This window comes from Daucus carota, chromosome 6 (assembly GCF_001625215.2).
Source record: "Daucus carota subsp. sativus chromosome 6, DH1 v3.0, whole genome shotgun sequence".
Classification (NCBI taxonomy): domain Eukaryota; kingdom Viridiplantae; phylum Streptophyta; class Magnoliopsida; order Apiales; family Apiaceae; genus Daucus; species Daucus carota.
Genome location: NC_030386.2, coordinates 24,798,854 through 24,814,061, shown reverse-complemented (window position 1 = coordinate 24,814,061; position 15,208 = coordinate 24,798,854). Strand labels below are relative to the sequence as shown.

The following is a 15,208-nucleotide window of genomic DNA, read 5'->3' as shown; positions in this document are numbered from 1 at the left end:
TTAACTGAGTACAAATATTCTGAAAATTAAAAATGAAGATGATTATTGTTGTGTTTGTTAACAAATGAGTAACCCAATGCATGTAATAAGAAAAAGCTTATAATACATAATTCTTATTATTGAATTTAAATTTTATATTTAAATAATTGCATTGACAAAACTATAACTTAAAATTTTTGAAATAATAAATATATTCTGAAGGTCTATCTCTCATGTCTAATTAAATAAATAATTCAATTATAAATTATAATCTATATTCCTTATGATGAATCTTATATATTCTCAATATTTTTTAATACTTTAATTTTTGATATATACTTGTAAGTGTATGCTATTATAATAAAAATAGTTATCGAATTCTTTTAACTAAATTTAGATTAAATATTTTTATATAATAAACTATATATAAATACTGATTTTGATAATGACGAATTAACACGTAGATGTTGATCTTCTGGCACCAGTAAAGACTGGGGACCACCTGACATGAGTCTTCCGAGCCATCTCATTATTTATACAACGCAAGTAGAAACAAACTAAGTGTTGCAACTACTTCAATCTCGTTAATCTCTCTCTCTCACTTATAAAGACGTTGGCGGAGAAATGGGTATTGTACGCACCGATGAACACCGCAGGTCGGAGATTGAAAGTTTCCGGCGACTCCTGCTATCTTGCGCCGGCGCTTGTAAAAGTAAAGAGGAGGAGGAGATCAGAAACAGTCCCGTCATGAACGCCGACAACGACGGCGTGGTGCATGATAAGGTGGTGTGTGTCACCAGCGGTGTATCTTTCTTGGGAATCGCTATTGTCAACCAGCTACTACTCCGTGGGTATAACGTTCGCATCATTGTTGATAATCAAGGTAATTTCCCTCATCAGTAATCGAGTCGAGCAGAGTCGGTCACGGAATCAGGATTTCAAAAAACTGCTCTAAAATATTTAATACCGTAATGAAAAGTCTTCTCCTAGGTATGCCGCCAGGGCTTTGTTTTCTTGTGGGGATCCGAATTAGATTCGATGAACTACAATTCTACAAAATTTCGAGAACTTATCTGCCACATGTTTGCTCTTGAGTTTTTGCTGGCATTTCATGACGGAAGAATTAAACAATTATTTCAACTTGTGTAAATAATACGAGAATTTTGATTCTTTTCTTAAAATTTTAACATATTTGTCACATTTGTGACACTGCATTATGAATTATTCATCTAAAACAAAGTCTCTCTTTCCATCCTAATAAAAAATTACAACATCAATTTCTCGAGACTTGTTTGTGGTGCCGCATTACGTAATACCATGGGAGTAATTTATTTATATGTTTATCTTTGTTACAAACTTGCGAGTCACTCTTGTTTTTATAAAATTAATAGGGGAATATTGTATCCGTCCCTGTTGTGCTAAGCATAAATGTTCCCTGCTAGATCTGTAAATATACATATCATATTATTTGATTTTTAGTTTTTCTTAGAGGACAATGCATATAAGATAAAAACCAGTATATTTATCATTCCAGTTAGCCAGCAAGATGCTCCTATCTGTCTAGTTATTACTTGTCAAGGAAAGAGCTGCGTCTGAAGAAAAGCTTAACGGAAGCCTTATTTTAAGGCTGTTTTATCAAATACCTAATCACATACTTGTTGATAAACAGACTTTAAACGCTCTAGATTGTGTGGAGCATCCTCTTTGCGTGATAAAATCAACAGATATTGAAAGTTTCGGATTTTCGGTCATGTACTCATGTTCGAGTATGCAAACGTGTCAATTCGGGTTGTTAGAGTAGTTCTTAGTGTTATTTTCGATTTATTTTTTTTTAGTATGTCAAATTGTGAATAGTGGAGTTAGGTCCGTGGTTTGTGGCAAATACTGAACATTAATGCTTCTTTTTTTTTTTTGTTGCTAATTTAAAGTTGCAATGGCGTGGTAGGTTTGTTGATGAAAGGGTGCAGATAACTAGCTTTTGCTGCAAATAGTACTGTTATCCAACATTAAACATGTGTAATATGGCAAATTGAATCTTTTTGGGCAGTAATTTATTGATATTTCTGTATCTGCACAAAAAAAATAAAAAATATATGTGAATCGTATCATTGAATTTTCTTTAATCATGCAGATGATGTAGATAATCTAAGAGAGATGGAAAGATCTGGAGAGATGAGGGGAACTAATAACAGGATTGGAATTGTCATGGCCAAGCTATACGAAGCCGAGAGTTTATCAGATGTATTTAGTGGTTGCTGCGGAGTTTTTCACACTTCAGCTTTTATTGACCCTGCTGGGCTCTCTGGCTATTCTGTAAGCTTATATTAAGTTTTTTACTTGTGTGGTGTGCCAGTAATTACTGGTTTTCCGATATATTTTGGCTCCTGTATTCGTTTTGCCTATGCTTCCAGACCCATAATTTGGAACGTGTAGAAAAAGTTTCTAATCTTAACACGAAACATTCATTATATACAAATTAACAACTACACTTTGCTGAAGTAAAGGAACCCCTCAAAATCATAGTTTTAGATAGTAAGAATGATGTATTCCTTTCAGTAATTCAGTCGATGATAGGAGAAGCAGTTGTTGCAGATTTACTAATATTTTCCTTGCTTTTGGTTAGAAATTTATGGCTGATTTAGAGGTGAAGGCAGCAGAGAATGTAATCGAGGCATGCGCAGTAACACCTTCAATCAGACATTGTGTGCTTACATCTTCACTTTTGGCTTGTACATGGAAAGATTACTCAGCCAACAATGTCTCTCCTGTGATTAATCATCATTGCTGGAGTGATGAGTCTTTTTGTATAGAGAAAAAGGTACCTAAACACTATACTCCATCGAAGACACTCTTCACACTCGGCGTTGCTAGCCTTTCTAATATCTAAATATGCAGCTTTGGTATGCTCTGGGCAAGTTAAGGGCGGAAAAGGCTGCCTGGAGAGTAGCGGAAGAGAGGGGACTGAAGCTGACCACAATCTGCCCAGGCCTCATTAGAGGTCCAGAATTCTTCAACAGAAATACAACATCAACTATCGCTTATTTAAAAGGTAAATTTATCATTATCACCAACAACTTCCCAGAACATTGTCTGAATTTGAAACTATGACTTATGACTTGATGTAAAATATTTGTTTCAATAAATTTGACTTATTAATAAATGAGTGATTAAAATATCATAATAAGAATAATAGTAATTTATGGATGACTCATGATATACTCCCTCCGTCCCACCCAATTGTTTACATTGGGTTTGGGCACGGAGGTTAAGAAATATGTATAAAGTAGTGAAAAAGAGGAAGAAAAGTGGGTGAAGTGGTGGGACCCATTGATTTTTAATATATAAAAGAGAGATAGTGGAGTAAAAGTAGTGTGAAAAGGAAGGAAAAATGATAAAGTGGTGGGACCCATTAACTATTTTGGGAAAGTTTTGTAATGTAAAGAAATGGATGGGACGTCCAAAAGAGGTAACTGTAAAGAATCTGGTGGGACGGAGGGAGTATGAGTAATTTTTTATCAAAAAAATTAAGTAACTGATTTCTTACACAACCAGACATTTTTAAGTTTAAAGTCTAAAATGACATAAAGCTCAGCTTTAAACCCGGGCAAACGGGCTCTAAGTATTCTGCAGACATTTGGCAAACATTGAGGAGATTGTATGTGTGTGCAGGTGCGCAAGAAATGTATGAAAAAGGACTACTGGCAAGCGTTGATGTCAATAGATTAGCCGAGGCTCATGTATGTGTATTCGAGGAAATGAGCAGGACAGCCTCTGGAAGGTACATCTGCTTCGACCAAGTGATCAAGAACGAGGAAGAGGTAGAAACACTGGCACAGGAGACAGGCATTCGAGTAAATTTTATATCTGAAACTGAAAATGCATCAGGAGATGCTACTATACAGTTTCAACTGTCTAATTTAAAACTTTCCAGACTGATGTCGAGGGTTAGAAATTGTAAAATCACTTTTTAGAATTCAGCTAATAAAATTTTGTTCAATTGCAAGGCAAATTACTCCATAGTTTAGTATGTGTATTCAATCCGATTTCAATGTATTATTAATAATTTATATATTTTGTGTAAAAAGTCTCAGAACTAGGGATTTAAGAAAAAGTCCAAGAGATGTAATGAGGCAGTTGGTAAAAAACTGATCCATCCCTCTTATGCATCTCTTTCCTTAGCCTGCAGTCTCTTTCCCTGTTATGAATTTATACGGCATTAGGTATAGCAAAGAATGATTTGAATTTCGGTCATAACAGAAACAATAATTTTGGTTTATATTACAAATTGAAAATTTTCAGTTCATTTTTGATAGCTAGTTTTTTGCTTATTTGGATTTCGGTTAACTGAAATAAAACTCAATTTCGATTTCGGTGGCCGAAGGCCCACGTATTGAGATGGCCGCGAATGCCCGAGAATTGACATACCAGTCTTGTGACTTGTGAAATTTACACCAATTAATAATTGTATAATTTTTCACACAAAAACTACTCCCTCCGTCCCCCTCAATTGTTTACATTGGAAGGGGACACGGAGACCAAGACAATGTATGAAAAATAAGTAGTGGGTGTAATGATTGAAAAAACTTACTATTTATGGTAATGTAAAGAAATGAGAGGGACAATGAGAGGGCCAGAGGGAGCATATGATAGCGTTTGCAATTTTAACTTTTCCCATTGTTTTTCTGGAAAAAAAAAAACAAAAAAAATTTCCCCTTGTTTAATCCTTTGAACTTTGGATTTTAGCCCAACATCTCGCCACATATTGATCACAAGAATTATACTACTAATTTTTTTTCTGCCACGTATTTTGATCTCGTTCATAATGTCAATCCCCGAGATAAATTACAGGGATATACAAAACCATTGACTAATTCCAATTTTGCATCTCCGAACTTTTCACACATAACAAATGCTTAACATATCAAGCTTATAAACCCATTGATTACCACAAAACTCGGGGCTTCTAGCAGCTATACATAAAACAATTACAACTAATTTAGTTTTAATTAATATAAAAATAAATTGTAATATAAAAAAATAAGAAAAAAATGTACTGATGCTTACTAGACCAGCTTCAAAGACTAATAAAAATCTCAGCAAATCTGAAGAGCAACAGCTGTGTGGTATAATTTACGAGCAGATAAACACCTTCTTTTCTATCTTTCTTAGTAAAAGAGGCTGCCTGAATTTCCACTCGCATATTAAAAATCAAAATTACAAAAATTAAAGAGAGAGGGCTCAGAGAGGTGCTTAATGTGCTCAACGAAAAGCAAGACTTTTCTCATACAAGAGGTGTCAGAAATATAGCATCAATCATCTCTGCCCACAATTCAATTCAAAACACACACAAGCCACAACAACATAATGAATTTAAACAATAAACAACAGATCCAGAAAGAAATTGTGAAAGAGAGAGGATGCGGCGGAACCCTAGGTTCAAGCAGCTTGCGTTCAACTTCTATGCGATCTAATCATATATAGACTTTTTAACTGGGCTGGCTTTCATTCAGTTACTAATACACTGTAACATGTTTATACAGGCCCAGGCCCATAAACACACGTGAAGTCGTGAATGATGAAACCCAGATATATACATAAACGAAATTGATGAACTAATAACCTTATATTGTTTCCAGGCTTTAACTTTTCCTGACAAAAAAAAAAGGCTTTTAGGCCCAAGATAAAATTTATAACGACCATGTAAGAAATTCGAACACTTCAACTTTTTTTACTATAGACTAGCTTTATGCCCGTGCTTCGCACACGGATACTAAAACCTTGGTCAATAGAACTCAGAGGCTACTATCATTTTTGCAAATTAATCCTGAGGCCTGGTATGCTCATTTAAGCTGGCTTGTGTTATGAATATAGCTACCTTCCTTCTTGTTGGACCAAGTGATAAAAACAAATCCCATAAAAGCTGTGAAGAAGATTTGAAGGTGCTTTGAAGGTCATGTGTATTACCCTGACAAAGAATGACTAAACCTATGCCCGTGTTTCGCACACGGAAATGTGAAAAATCTTAAATTTATCCTCAATTATTTTATAAAAAAGAATTATAATCTCCAGAAAGTTAAGTTTAGGCGGAAATTTTAAAGTTATTTTCAGTATTGATATCATAAAAAGTAACAAAATTAATTTCAGTATAATTTAAATATTATTAAAATATTTATTTTAGAAAATGCTCTGGACGTATAAAACATATAATTTTTGTTATATTTCAAACTCTAACAATGTGAAACATATAAGTTTGTAATATCATTAATATAATAAAATATATAATATAAATATAACATTTCATATTTGGAATAAAAATTTAATATTTTTATAGATCGATTGTCAGGTCATCATATTGTATAGTTAAGATGATGATAAAAATTATCTAAATTTATTTTTTAAATTATACTTTATTAATTTTTAGCATGATAAAAAATATAAAAATAATTTTTATTATATAATTAAAGTTTTTCAGCGTAACAAAAATTTATTTATATGTGTGTATAAATTTTATTTTCAATGTTATATTATTTAAATAAAAATATACATGTTTATCAAATTAAAAAAATATGTTTATATTTTGAATTTGCTGTAAAACATATGATTTTGTATTATAATAAAGGATTTTGGAAAACTTACATAAGTACTTTTACAAAATAATGTCTTTTTGTAGAATAAATATTTATATATAAAAAAAATTATTTGTTATTTAAATAGAAACCTGCTTATGAAAGTTGAGCTAAACTAAATGAGCTTGATTGGAAAATTTCTGATTTAGAATACTATACATACAACATTGTGCAAACTAAACAGTAAATTGCTAATTAATATTATAGCTATTAAACATACCACCAGTGTAGGGTAAAACAGCTTTGCTAACTCTATAGTAAAACTTTGTCATAGAGAATGACAAAAGTAAACCTTACTTCCAAATTTCTGATAACTCAATGTACGCAGTAAGGACCAAGGACCACGATCAAGAAGCATCTTTTAAGCTTCTGTCAATTTTCTGCTTATCCTCAATTAGGTACCCGGACTCACAATCCTTAACATAAATGAGAGATGGCATTAGATCATTATGTGTCCACACATTAGACTCAACCACATTAACTAAAAAATCAGATGTTACACCAAAATCCAAAGTACTGTAAAGGTAAACCAAGTCTATCAGTTCCAGTAAGGTCAAACAATCAACACACTCATATATATGGTGTCAACAAATAATGCACTATGAAAAGATACTAAACTGGCATACAAATAAATCAACTAAACATAAATATATTTTAATTATAATTTAAATATTGAGTTGCATTACCTGAAGTTACACCGTCTGCAGTATCAAGAATATGGTTGTATTTTTTCTTTTTATTTTGCCATGAGAATATGGTTGTCTTAAATGCCTCTTTTTCCTCTTACATATTTTTCAACGTTGATGGAAGAAGGAGACATCAGACTATAGGATACGCATTTTCCACCTGCATATCTTTACGTTAGTTATGTAAAATCAAAATAAAGATGGTTGTGTAGTGGTGGAAAGCCTCACAATTGAGAGATTACTTATTAAAAAGTTTAAAAGAACAATATTACAATAAATCTTACCTGATAATTGTGAGACACCAAATAATACATAAACTTGGGTGATGGACCTTTTCTTGACCAAAAACCAGTACATGCTGCAAAGACATTAACACTAATATGGACAGAAATGGTTCTATACTGATACAACACAGGGTTGTGTATTTAGTAAATATGATATTACCTGACCTTTGCGAATCAACAGACAACAGATTTAACTAAATATTGAACGCAGTAGTAGAAGTAACCCTTTTCTTGGAACCTGTATGTCATTGCAGTAAAAAGATTACAAACGAACACCATACATGAAAAACTGTCTGTGTCGCAACTGATTTGCTGAAGGTTCGACAATGGTTAGTAGCAGAGTTGTTTGAATTGGGATCTTTATTTTCATTAGTGTGTCTGAAATATCGGATATTAATGTACATTATACCTGCAAATGGCTTTTCACTTCATTATCGGTAGACCGTCAACCTTCATCCTCCATTGATCTCCTCCCCATCTTGGTTGCACAAATTTTCATTCCTAAATTTAATATCATCTGAAACAACTACAGAAACTGGAGTTGCAGTTTCAATTTTCTGATTAGGAGACTTTTTGCGATCAAGCTTTCTAAACATAGTGGGGATTGTTTTCTTGTCAGTGAACTCTGGATGATCTCTTTTACTGGCTGCAGGAGAATAATCAAGCAATGGAAAACCATTATTCTTGCTCATCTAAGGAGTTCCAGAATTGATTGAGCGAGTAGATTTGAGTCCAGGAGCATAGCATCGTCCTTTGCTAGGAACTTCTGTCCACAACAATCTGAGCTAGTATATTATGGTGTGGCTATACATTATCAACACTTGTCTTGAAGAACACATCAGCCTGTCACCAAAAGGACCAGATAGTAAACTTTACAATCATATCCATATATTGCGACTCTGCAAACTTAAAAATAGCTAAAATGTATAAGACAAAGATACACCAAAGAACATAAATAAAACACAGGGGTCAAATAAAACCAAGGTTCAGAGTTTTTGACTACCCTAATATGTTCTCGAAACTGAATATGATAGCAGGGCCTGTTAGTGTTCCTCGGAACTGGTTAAATGATGCAAAATTCTGGGACTCTTTAATATCATATGTCATTAAACAACAACTCTGTATCCTTTTTATTGCACTTTTCATTTATTTCATTTGGAAAGAGCGGAACACGCAGGTTTTACAAACAGGTAAGAAGACATGTGCAAGATAATCATCAATTCATGCTAGCTATTTTTTAGTTTTTCAGCTATATTTTTAGTTGTTAGAAGCTTTATGTAAATGTTGAAGTCAGTTCCTTCAACTGTTTAATATGGAATTTTATCTGTTCAGAAGAAGATGCATACCTGAACTGGATGAGCAGAAATCTTCACTGTCGAAGTTTTTAAAAAGTTACACAAAAGAAATGAGGTCAGCTCAAATGGCCAAAAAAATAAAATGAATCATATATAATATATAACTATGGAATAAAGCAAGTCACAGAAATGTTCATGAAAACTATAACCTCGGAAAACTCAAATTCTCTCTTTCATCTTCACTTTCAGAGGAAGACCAAGCTGGTTGGTTGATTACCAATCTAACAGAAGTAGTTCTCCGCAAATTTGGATACCAGAGACGTACAAATTCCATGAGAAAACGTTGAAGCAATTCATATCCTTGACCAATCAGTTTAGAAGCAAGACTTCTACAGTTAGAAACCACCTATAATTCAAAAAAATTACCAGGTCAGAATTATTGGACAAAGTTCTTTCAACTGTCCATCTGTCCATGTAAAAATATGTAGAAAAAAATACCTGCTTCTGGAAAGCCTTAAATTCTGGAGTCTGCGCTTACTTCAGGCTGACTGCAAGTCCCCAATTGTGTGGTTATGAGGACCACCCTGTAAAAATGATTAACTAACGTTAAATTTGCATTCGAAAATAATATCAAATTGGAATCTTATAATCAAGCAAAGTCATTCATGGTAATAGAGCAAGAACAGAGAACTGCCTGTAAACCTGGGAAAACCGCATTGTTGATAGCAGATCCTAAATCAACACCAAGAACAGGGTCCTTTTTGAAGAAAATCATACCACCTTTGGGACCTCTTAAAGACTGTTAAGAAAAGTTTGTTAGTTTGTGGACACACTAAACTCTAAACAGAAGCAGAACAAACATATAAAAACTGCATCCTCTGATAAAATCTAAACAAAGGTAAACATATAAGGACGTAGCTGCATATAGTTATTCATGCAAAATATATATATGCTCATGAAAAATCACAAATTAAAGAAGATAACTTCGGTAGTTCATTCTTGTACAATTCATATATATGAAGATGAAAATTTTAGAAATATCCAATTTGAACTGTAACAAATTAAGTTAAATTACCTAAAGCAAATTTACTACATTGATAAATAGCTTCATTTCCTATTAAAAATTAATTCTAGGAAGACAATAAAAACTATGTACCAACTGGTTTCCGTCAAGTTCAAGTCTCTGCTGAAATCAAACAATCAGAGCATTTAATACCAAGATGGTAATGTCAGAAGCTTAGATACCTAGCAAATAAAGGAGAATTCACATGCCTTCCAGAAACTACTTCTTAATAGTAGAGTGATAAAAAAACACAATTATCATGGGTTGTTGATACGTTATTATAGATCTTATTAACCATTCTATTACGCCAAAATGCATCAAAAGCATTGCCAGATTTGTACTTGGCTCACCTAATACATAGATATACTTAAAGACTTAATAGACACTCTATTGATAACCATACTTTACTGTATTATAAATTTAAGCCAAATATAGGGTGCCAAGTGAGAAGTATTACCATCACTAAAATCCTGCATATCAAATTTAAAGAGCAAAAACCAACAAAAGCACGACCAGAATCACGTAAAGGTTAAAATCAGATATTTGAAATTATCAGAAAAACGTCACCACAAAAAAAAAAGATGAGAAGCAATAGGGAATAATAAGAAGTGAAACTGGTAATCCAACAATGTTACTTTGACCGACCACTACTGCCTTCATTCCCTTGATGCTAATACCACTTCTTGACAAAAGTTCAAGACATCCCTGCCAAAGCAAAGTAATTGTGTAAATCGGGAAAGACAAAAAACACATCTAGTTGTGGCCATGGCCCTTCTCCAATACACAAAATCAATTTATTTGTTTCTTTGATGCTAATAGAAACATTTAAATACAACTAATCTCTATAATCCCAATCAAACTCAAAGCTAAAGAAAAGTCGGTAAATAGAGAAATTTGCAGGCAAAGAAACCCACCATGATCAATAATACCGCAGCAAAATCCGACTGAGAAGACTAACCAGTTCGAAAGCCAAACAAAAGATATTACACACGATAAAGCACACGTGGCGAAGATTGATACTTACCACCGTCCACATAATTATTTGCTTGAGACTCACAGGCAACTCCATAACAGTAAAGCGGTGGAGGAAATGGCTCCTGAAATCATGGGCAGACATGACCAACCATCAATAGTGTGCGTATAAGCTTGAAAGCAGTTTAATCCGTTGAGAGTAGTCTAGTTTAAGCTTTTGAAACGTGGGAGATTTGAAATGTGGAAAAAAAACAGGAAAAAGAAATGGTGAGAAGGTAACTGCCGGGTCGGGTTGGGAAAAAAAGATCCATATACTTAATGGGTATTAGCAGGAATTTAGATTATATTGAATTGATATTGATATTGATGATACACCTCTGACCATTTATAACAAAATTTTATATCATTTGTTAATACACGAAAATGATTTTTTAGTATATTCTAATTGGTGATTAATTATTATGAACTATTTTACCAATCGAGTGTTAATTTTTATAAAAAAATTTACCAATTACATTCACTAATTATCTCCTAAATTTTGATTAGGTAGGTCAACTGATTAGCGCTGATTCTCGATATTACAACAATATATAACTAGTGTCTTAAAAAAATTAGTTTATTAAAAATTCCAATGATTTATTGATTAATCGTTAAAAAATATTTTACCGATTTATTCTATTATACTGTGGTTTGATTAAAATTTAAAAGTCTCTGACTTATCAAAAATTCAATAAATCTTGATTATATATATCAACGGATTAGTATTGATTTTTGAGCAATGTTGAAAAGTGTCTTTGAGTAGTTACTCTCTTCCCAAACATTTGTATATATTTAGTTGGGAGAATGGGCGGGGAGAGTATAATATTTTTATTCTTTTCGAAAATGATTGTGCAAACTTGTCAATGATATTCATCTAACTGTAATAGAATTTCTAATTCATTAGAGCAAGTCCAACAGTGTCCTAGCAAGTGCCCTATAAATATAATAAAAAATAGTGTCCTAGCAACTTAGAACATTTTTTTGATACATGAACTCCAACAACATGCCTTATATGTGTGCCCTTATTATTAAACTAATAATTTATTTGAATTAGAATTGGAGGGAAGTGAAAAAGTAAGAGGAGAAAGATGCATTGAAATGGTGGGAAGTTAATATTTTAATGAAAAAAATTAGTTTATGACATGCTCAGAAATACCCCAAAAATGAGACACTTGTTGGATGTACTAGTGGTTTAAGGCACCAGGACTTTGTTGGAGCACACATTTCATCCAATTGTCTTATATTTTAATTCAGGACATTGTTGGACTTGCTTTTATGTTTATCGTGTGATATTATTAATCTTAAATATAATTTAAGTGATGCAAAACCTCTTTTTTGCAATGTACCTTGTACATTTTAGCTCTGAATTGAACCATAAATAAAGTTGGTGCAATTAACTATAAACATTGAAAAACCGGTAAACAAGTAGTAAATATCTGGGGACAAAATTCTAAAGTACAGACCACTGAGATAGTAATTTCAATCTGTTTAAATGTAACAAACTTTAACATTTGTGTAGAAATGAAACAAGAGGGAGGAACCAAAATTAAAATGACAATCACTCTCTTCTTCAGAAACATACAAGACGGTAACTGTTACAAATTAAAGCTTAAACAGGAATGGGGCAAACGATAAAATTCTCTATCCATGCTTGTCTTATTGGAAGAAAATGCGTTTTCACAAACCTGCTTCTGTTTTAGGTGTCCTTTTCCCACACTCTACCCTCATATACTGGACCATGTCAATGTTTACACTTGTGGGTCCTCGCTTTTAAAAAACGCTGGCCGGATTGGTTGATGGTTAATGAGTCCGGTTAACGAGAATTGGAACCTCATAAATCATATTCATACCTTGTGTTTGGAATAACAAAATTTTTGTATGGAATGGAAACCTCATTCCCTCTTGGAGGGTAAATCTTCTCATCACGCTGCACACCGCTTACCTTTTCCCGTACCCCGTTCCCAATTTCCATACCGCTTATTACCATTCCCGATACTCATTTCCACCAACCATCCAAACATCCCCTTAGTATGAATTATTTTTCACACTTTGACAGCATATCTAAAATTATTAATTTTTATAATTTTTTTGAATAATAATAATAATCATACATTTTTATTTAAAAAAGTTAAAATTAATAATTTTAACTATATAAACAAACGATTACCCATAAAAATCAAACGGTCTATTTTTCCACATTGAAGGAGTAATATACGAAGAAAATGGTTCTTGACAACTGATATGAAAGAATTAAATGCCTAAAAAACAGATGAGCAACATACACATAAAAAATTTAAATATCTTTTCACTACGAAAAACAACGGATAATTTACCGCAAAATTAAGCGTGGCCAGCCAGCTCAAAGTACTCGCTGCTTAAATATGATTATATGAACGAAGGCGGAAGGACAAGCAAGATGGATGTACTCGTACATCTACGGCAACTTTATATGGTTAGGCCTGTAACAAAAAATTCACTTTCACTTTTGAACCCACCTCCAAATTACCGCTGCTCCGTGAAAACCAGTTTGGTCTTTTCACCTTTTTGTTCACGCACTCAGATGGGTCGAGAGCATTTTTGTCATTAACTTTCCCCTCTCAGCTTGCCACGCGCGATAAAGAGCCTGCAACAACTGTAGCACGTTCGTACTTCAGATTATTATGAGTACCAGTTTCATGTTACTCTACGGTCAAGAGCTGCAGTTTCAGATTCCTACCTAGGGGCCCATTGGGCCTGGTCCAGTTCCCTCGAGTGTCTAACACCGGTTTTCCAGCGCGTGAGTCTTGAGATTTGACCTCCTTTCCCTACTTCAAGTATAAGATTCAACACCAGTAACATTAATTTACATGAATATCTGGACCCTTTTGGCAACATTGCAATATTTTACTCTTGTTTACAGTGTTAAAAAATTTCAATCAAAAGAAACGATAAAAAAGTTGTACGTGCGACCCATTAAGCCTCTCCTGGCCCAAATGCTAGGTCTAGTCTAGATCTACATATAAGTTGCTATGTGTTCTTGTTCACATTGTTGTTTAGATTCAGAAAGAAATGCAAGTGTTTAGCCACAAAAATCAGCACCACATTCTTTCACCTTTTTCACATTATTTCCGTTCTTTTTCGAAATCCTGTTTCCGTCACTCGAGATCGTTATTATGAATCTCGTGGAGGGGTCAAGTGGGAATGGAGAAGAAGGGTTCAAATGCTCAGGCAAGGCGTGTAGATCAACCGCGGGTGGAGTGATAGCAGACTGTGTAGCATTGTGTTGCTGCCCGTGTGCAGCGGTGAATTTATTGACTTTAGCATTTATAAAAGTGCCTTATAAGGTGGGAAAAAAGTGTGTGAGGAAAATGTGGAGGAAGAGAAAGTTGCATGTTGATTACAGAGAGGGAGAGAGAGAGAGGGAGATGAGTGTAGGGTGGAAATTAGAGATAGAGAGGTTGGAGAGGAGAGAATCATGGGAAATAGAAGAGGAAGCAGAGAGGGTTTGGCAGGAATTGTATGAGCAGCTTGGTCATGTGGGTTTTGGTAGAGTTTCTTTTACTGGTGATTTTTTTTCTTCAGACAACAACTTAAAGTTGCTTTAGTTTCATCTTATCTTCTTCTTCTTCATCTTATCTGTCACATGATGGTGATGAATGATGATATACATATATTTTTTTAGATTAATTGATGGTGTATTGTAGTTTGGAGCTTGTAGGTATGTTCGATAAACATTCTAACTTTTTCTATAGAAAAAAGTTCGATTTCTTTCCTGGTGTTGGTGTTGACGACTGTTAATTTCGATTTCGTTTAAAACATGAAATGTTTAATACATGTATAAAATTATTCAACCGCAATGTGTATGGAGGTCGTCTGTTTATATTTCCACCGGTTGTTTCAGGTGTGATTAGGAAATTGACACTTGAAGAGATAAAAAATTCTAATTTTTTTAGTGATTTTTGTTTTTTGAAATTTGATTTTACAAAATGATCATTCTAAAAGTTAATTATATTAATGTATTGTTATATTAATAATTTTCATATCATGATTTGTCATAATTTAGTCAAATACATAATACAAAAATTACTTCTCGTTTATAATCAACTTCACATTTATAACTTCACATTTATAAGTCTAAGAAAAAAAATTCACAATTAGAAGTAATAAGCATTTTTTAAGTTATGTTAGACTAGTATCATCAACTTTTAGTATTAACTATTGATTCGAGGAAAGGTACATCATATTAGGAAAAATAACACCTTGCATACATTTGACCACTCTTTAT

General features: G+C 33.3%; 2 protein-coding genes, 1 long non-coding RNA gene and 2 other non-coding genes across 9 annotated transcripts; 2 read left to right on the top strand and 3 right to left on the bottom strand.

Annotated features, from left to right (window-relative positions):
* Positions 1 to 528: 528 nt before the first annotated feature.
* LOC108224695 (cinnamoyl-CoA reductase-like SNL6) lies at positions 529 to 3,988 on the top strand. The gene is made up of 5 exons (XM_017399387.2): positions 529 to 862; positions 2,111 to 2,292; positions 2,603 to 2,797; positions 2,875 to 3,028; positions 3,649 to 3,988. Exons 1-5 carry the CDS (start codon positions 604 to 606, stop codon positions 3,948 to 3,950), a joined length of 1,092 nt encoding a protein of 363 aa, XP_017254876.1. The 5' UTR covers positions 529 to 603; the 3' UTR covers positions 3,951 to 3,988.
* Positions 3,989 to 5,026: 1,038 nt separating this feature from the next.
* Positions 5,027 to 5,163, bottom strand: LOC135147459 (small nucleolar RNA snoR77). Its single transcript, XR_010285033.1, has one exon. It is a non-coding gene; the product is annotated as a small nucleolar RNA snoR77 (small nucleolar RNA).
* Positions 5,164 to 5,214: 51 nt separating this feature from the next.
* On the bottom strand, positions 5,215 to 5,303 carry LOC135147454 (small nucleolar RNA snoR1). Its single transcript, XR_010285028.1, has one exon. It is a non-coding gene; the product is annotated as a small nucleolar RNA snoR1 (small nucleolar RNA).
* Positions 5,304 to 6,734: 1,431 nt separating this feature from the next.
* On the bottom strand, positions 6,735 to 11,208 carry LOC108225379 (uncharacterized). 5 transcript variants are annotated; one of them, XR_010284225.1, is made up of 10 exons: positions 10,848 to 11,208; positions 9,573 to 10,638; positions 9,369 to 9,454; positions 9,080 to 9,276; positions 8,922 to 8,947; positions 7,985 to 8,418; positions 7,736 to 7,813; positions 7,576 to 7,649; positions 7,292 to 7,451; positions 6,735 to 7,021 (listed from the first exon to the last, which is right to left on the bottom strand). It is a non-coding gene; the product is annotated as an uncharacterized LOC108225379 (long non-coding RNA). The 5 variants fall into 5 exon arrangements; XR_001807580.2 differs by having other exon boundaries at positions 7,576 to 7,813; positions 9,573 to 9,669; positions 10,579 to 10,638; positions 10,848 to 11,199; XR_001807578.2 differs by having other exon boundaries at positions 7,576 to 7,813; positions 9,573 to 9,669; positions 10,579 to 10,638; positions 10,958 to 11,199.
* Positions 11,209 to 13,285: 2,077 nt separating this feature from the next.
* LOC108226803 (uncharacterized) lies at positions 13,286 to 14,774 on the top strand. The gene has a single exon (XM_017401795.2). It carries the CDS (start codon positions 14,097 to 14,099, stop codon positions 14,526 to 14,528), a length of 432 nt encoding a protein of 143 aa, XP_017257284.1. The 5' UTR covers positions 13,286 to 14,096; the 3' UTR covers positions 14,529 to 14,774.
* Positions 14,775 to 15,208: the final 434 nt, after the last annotated feature.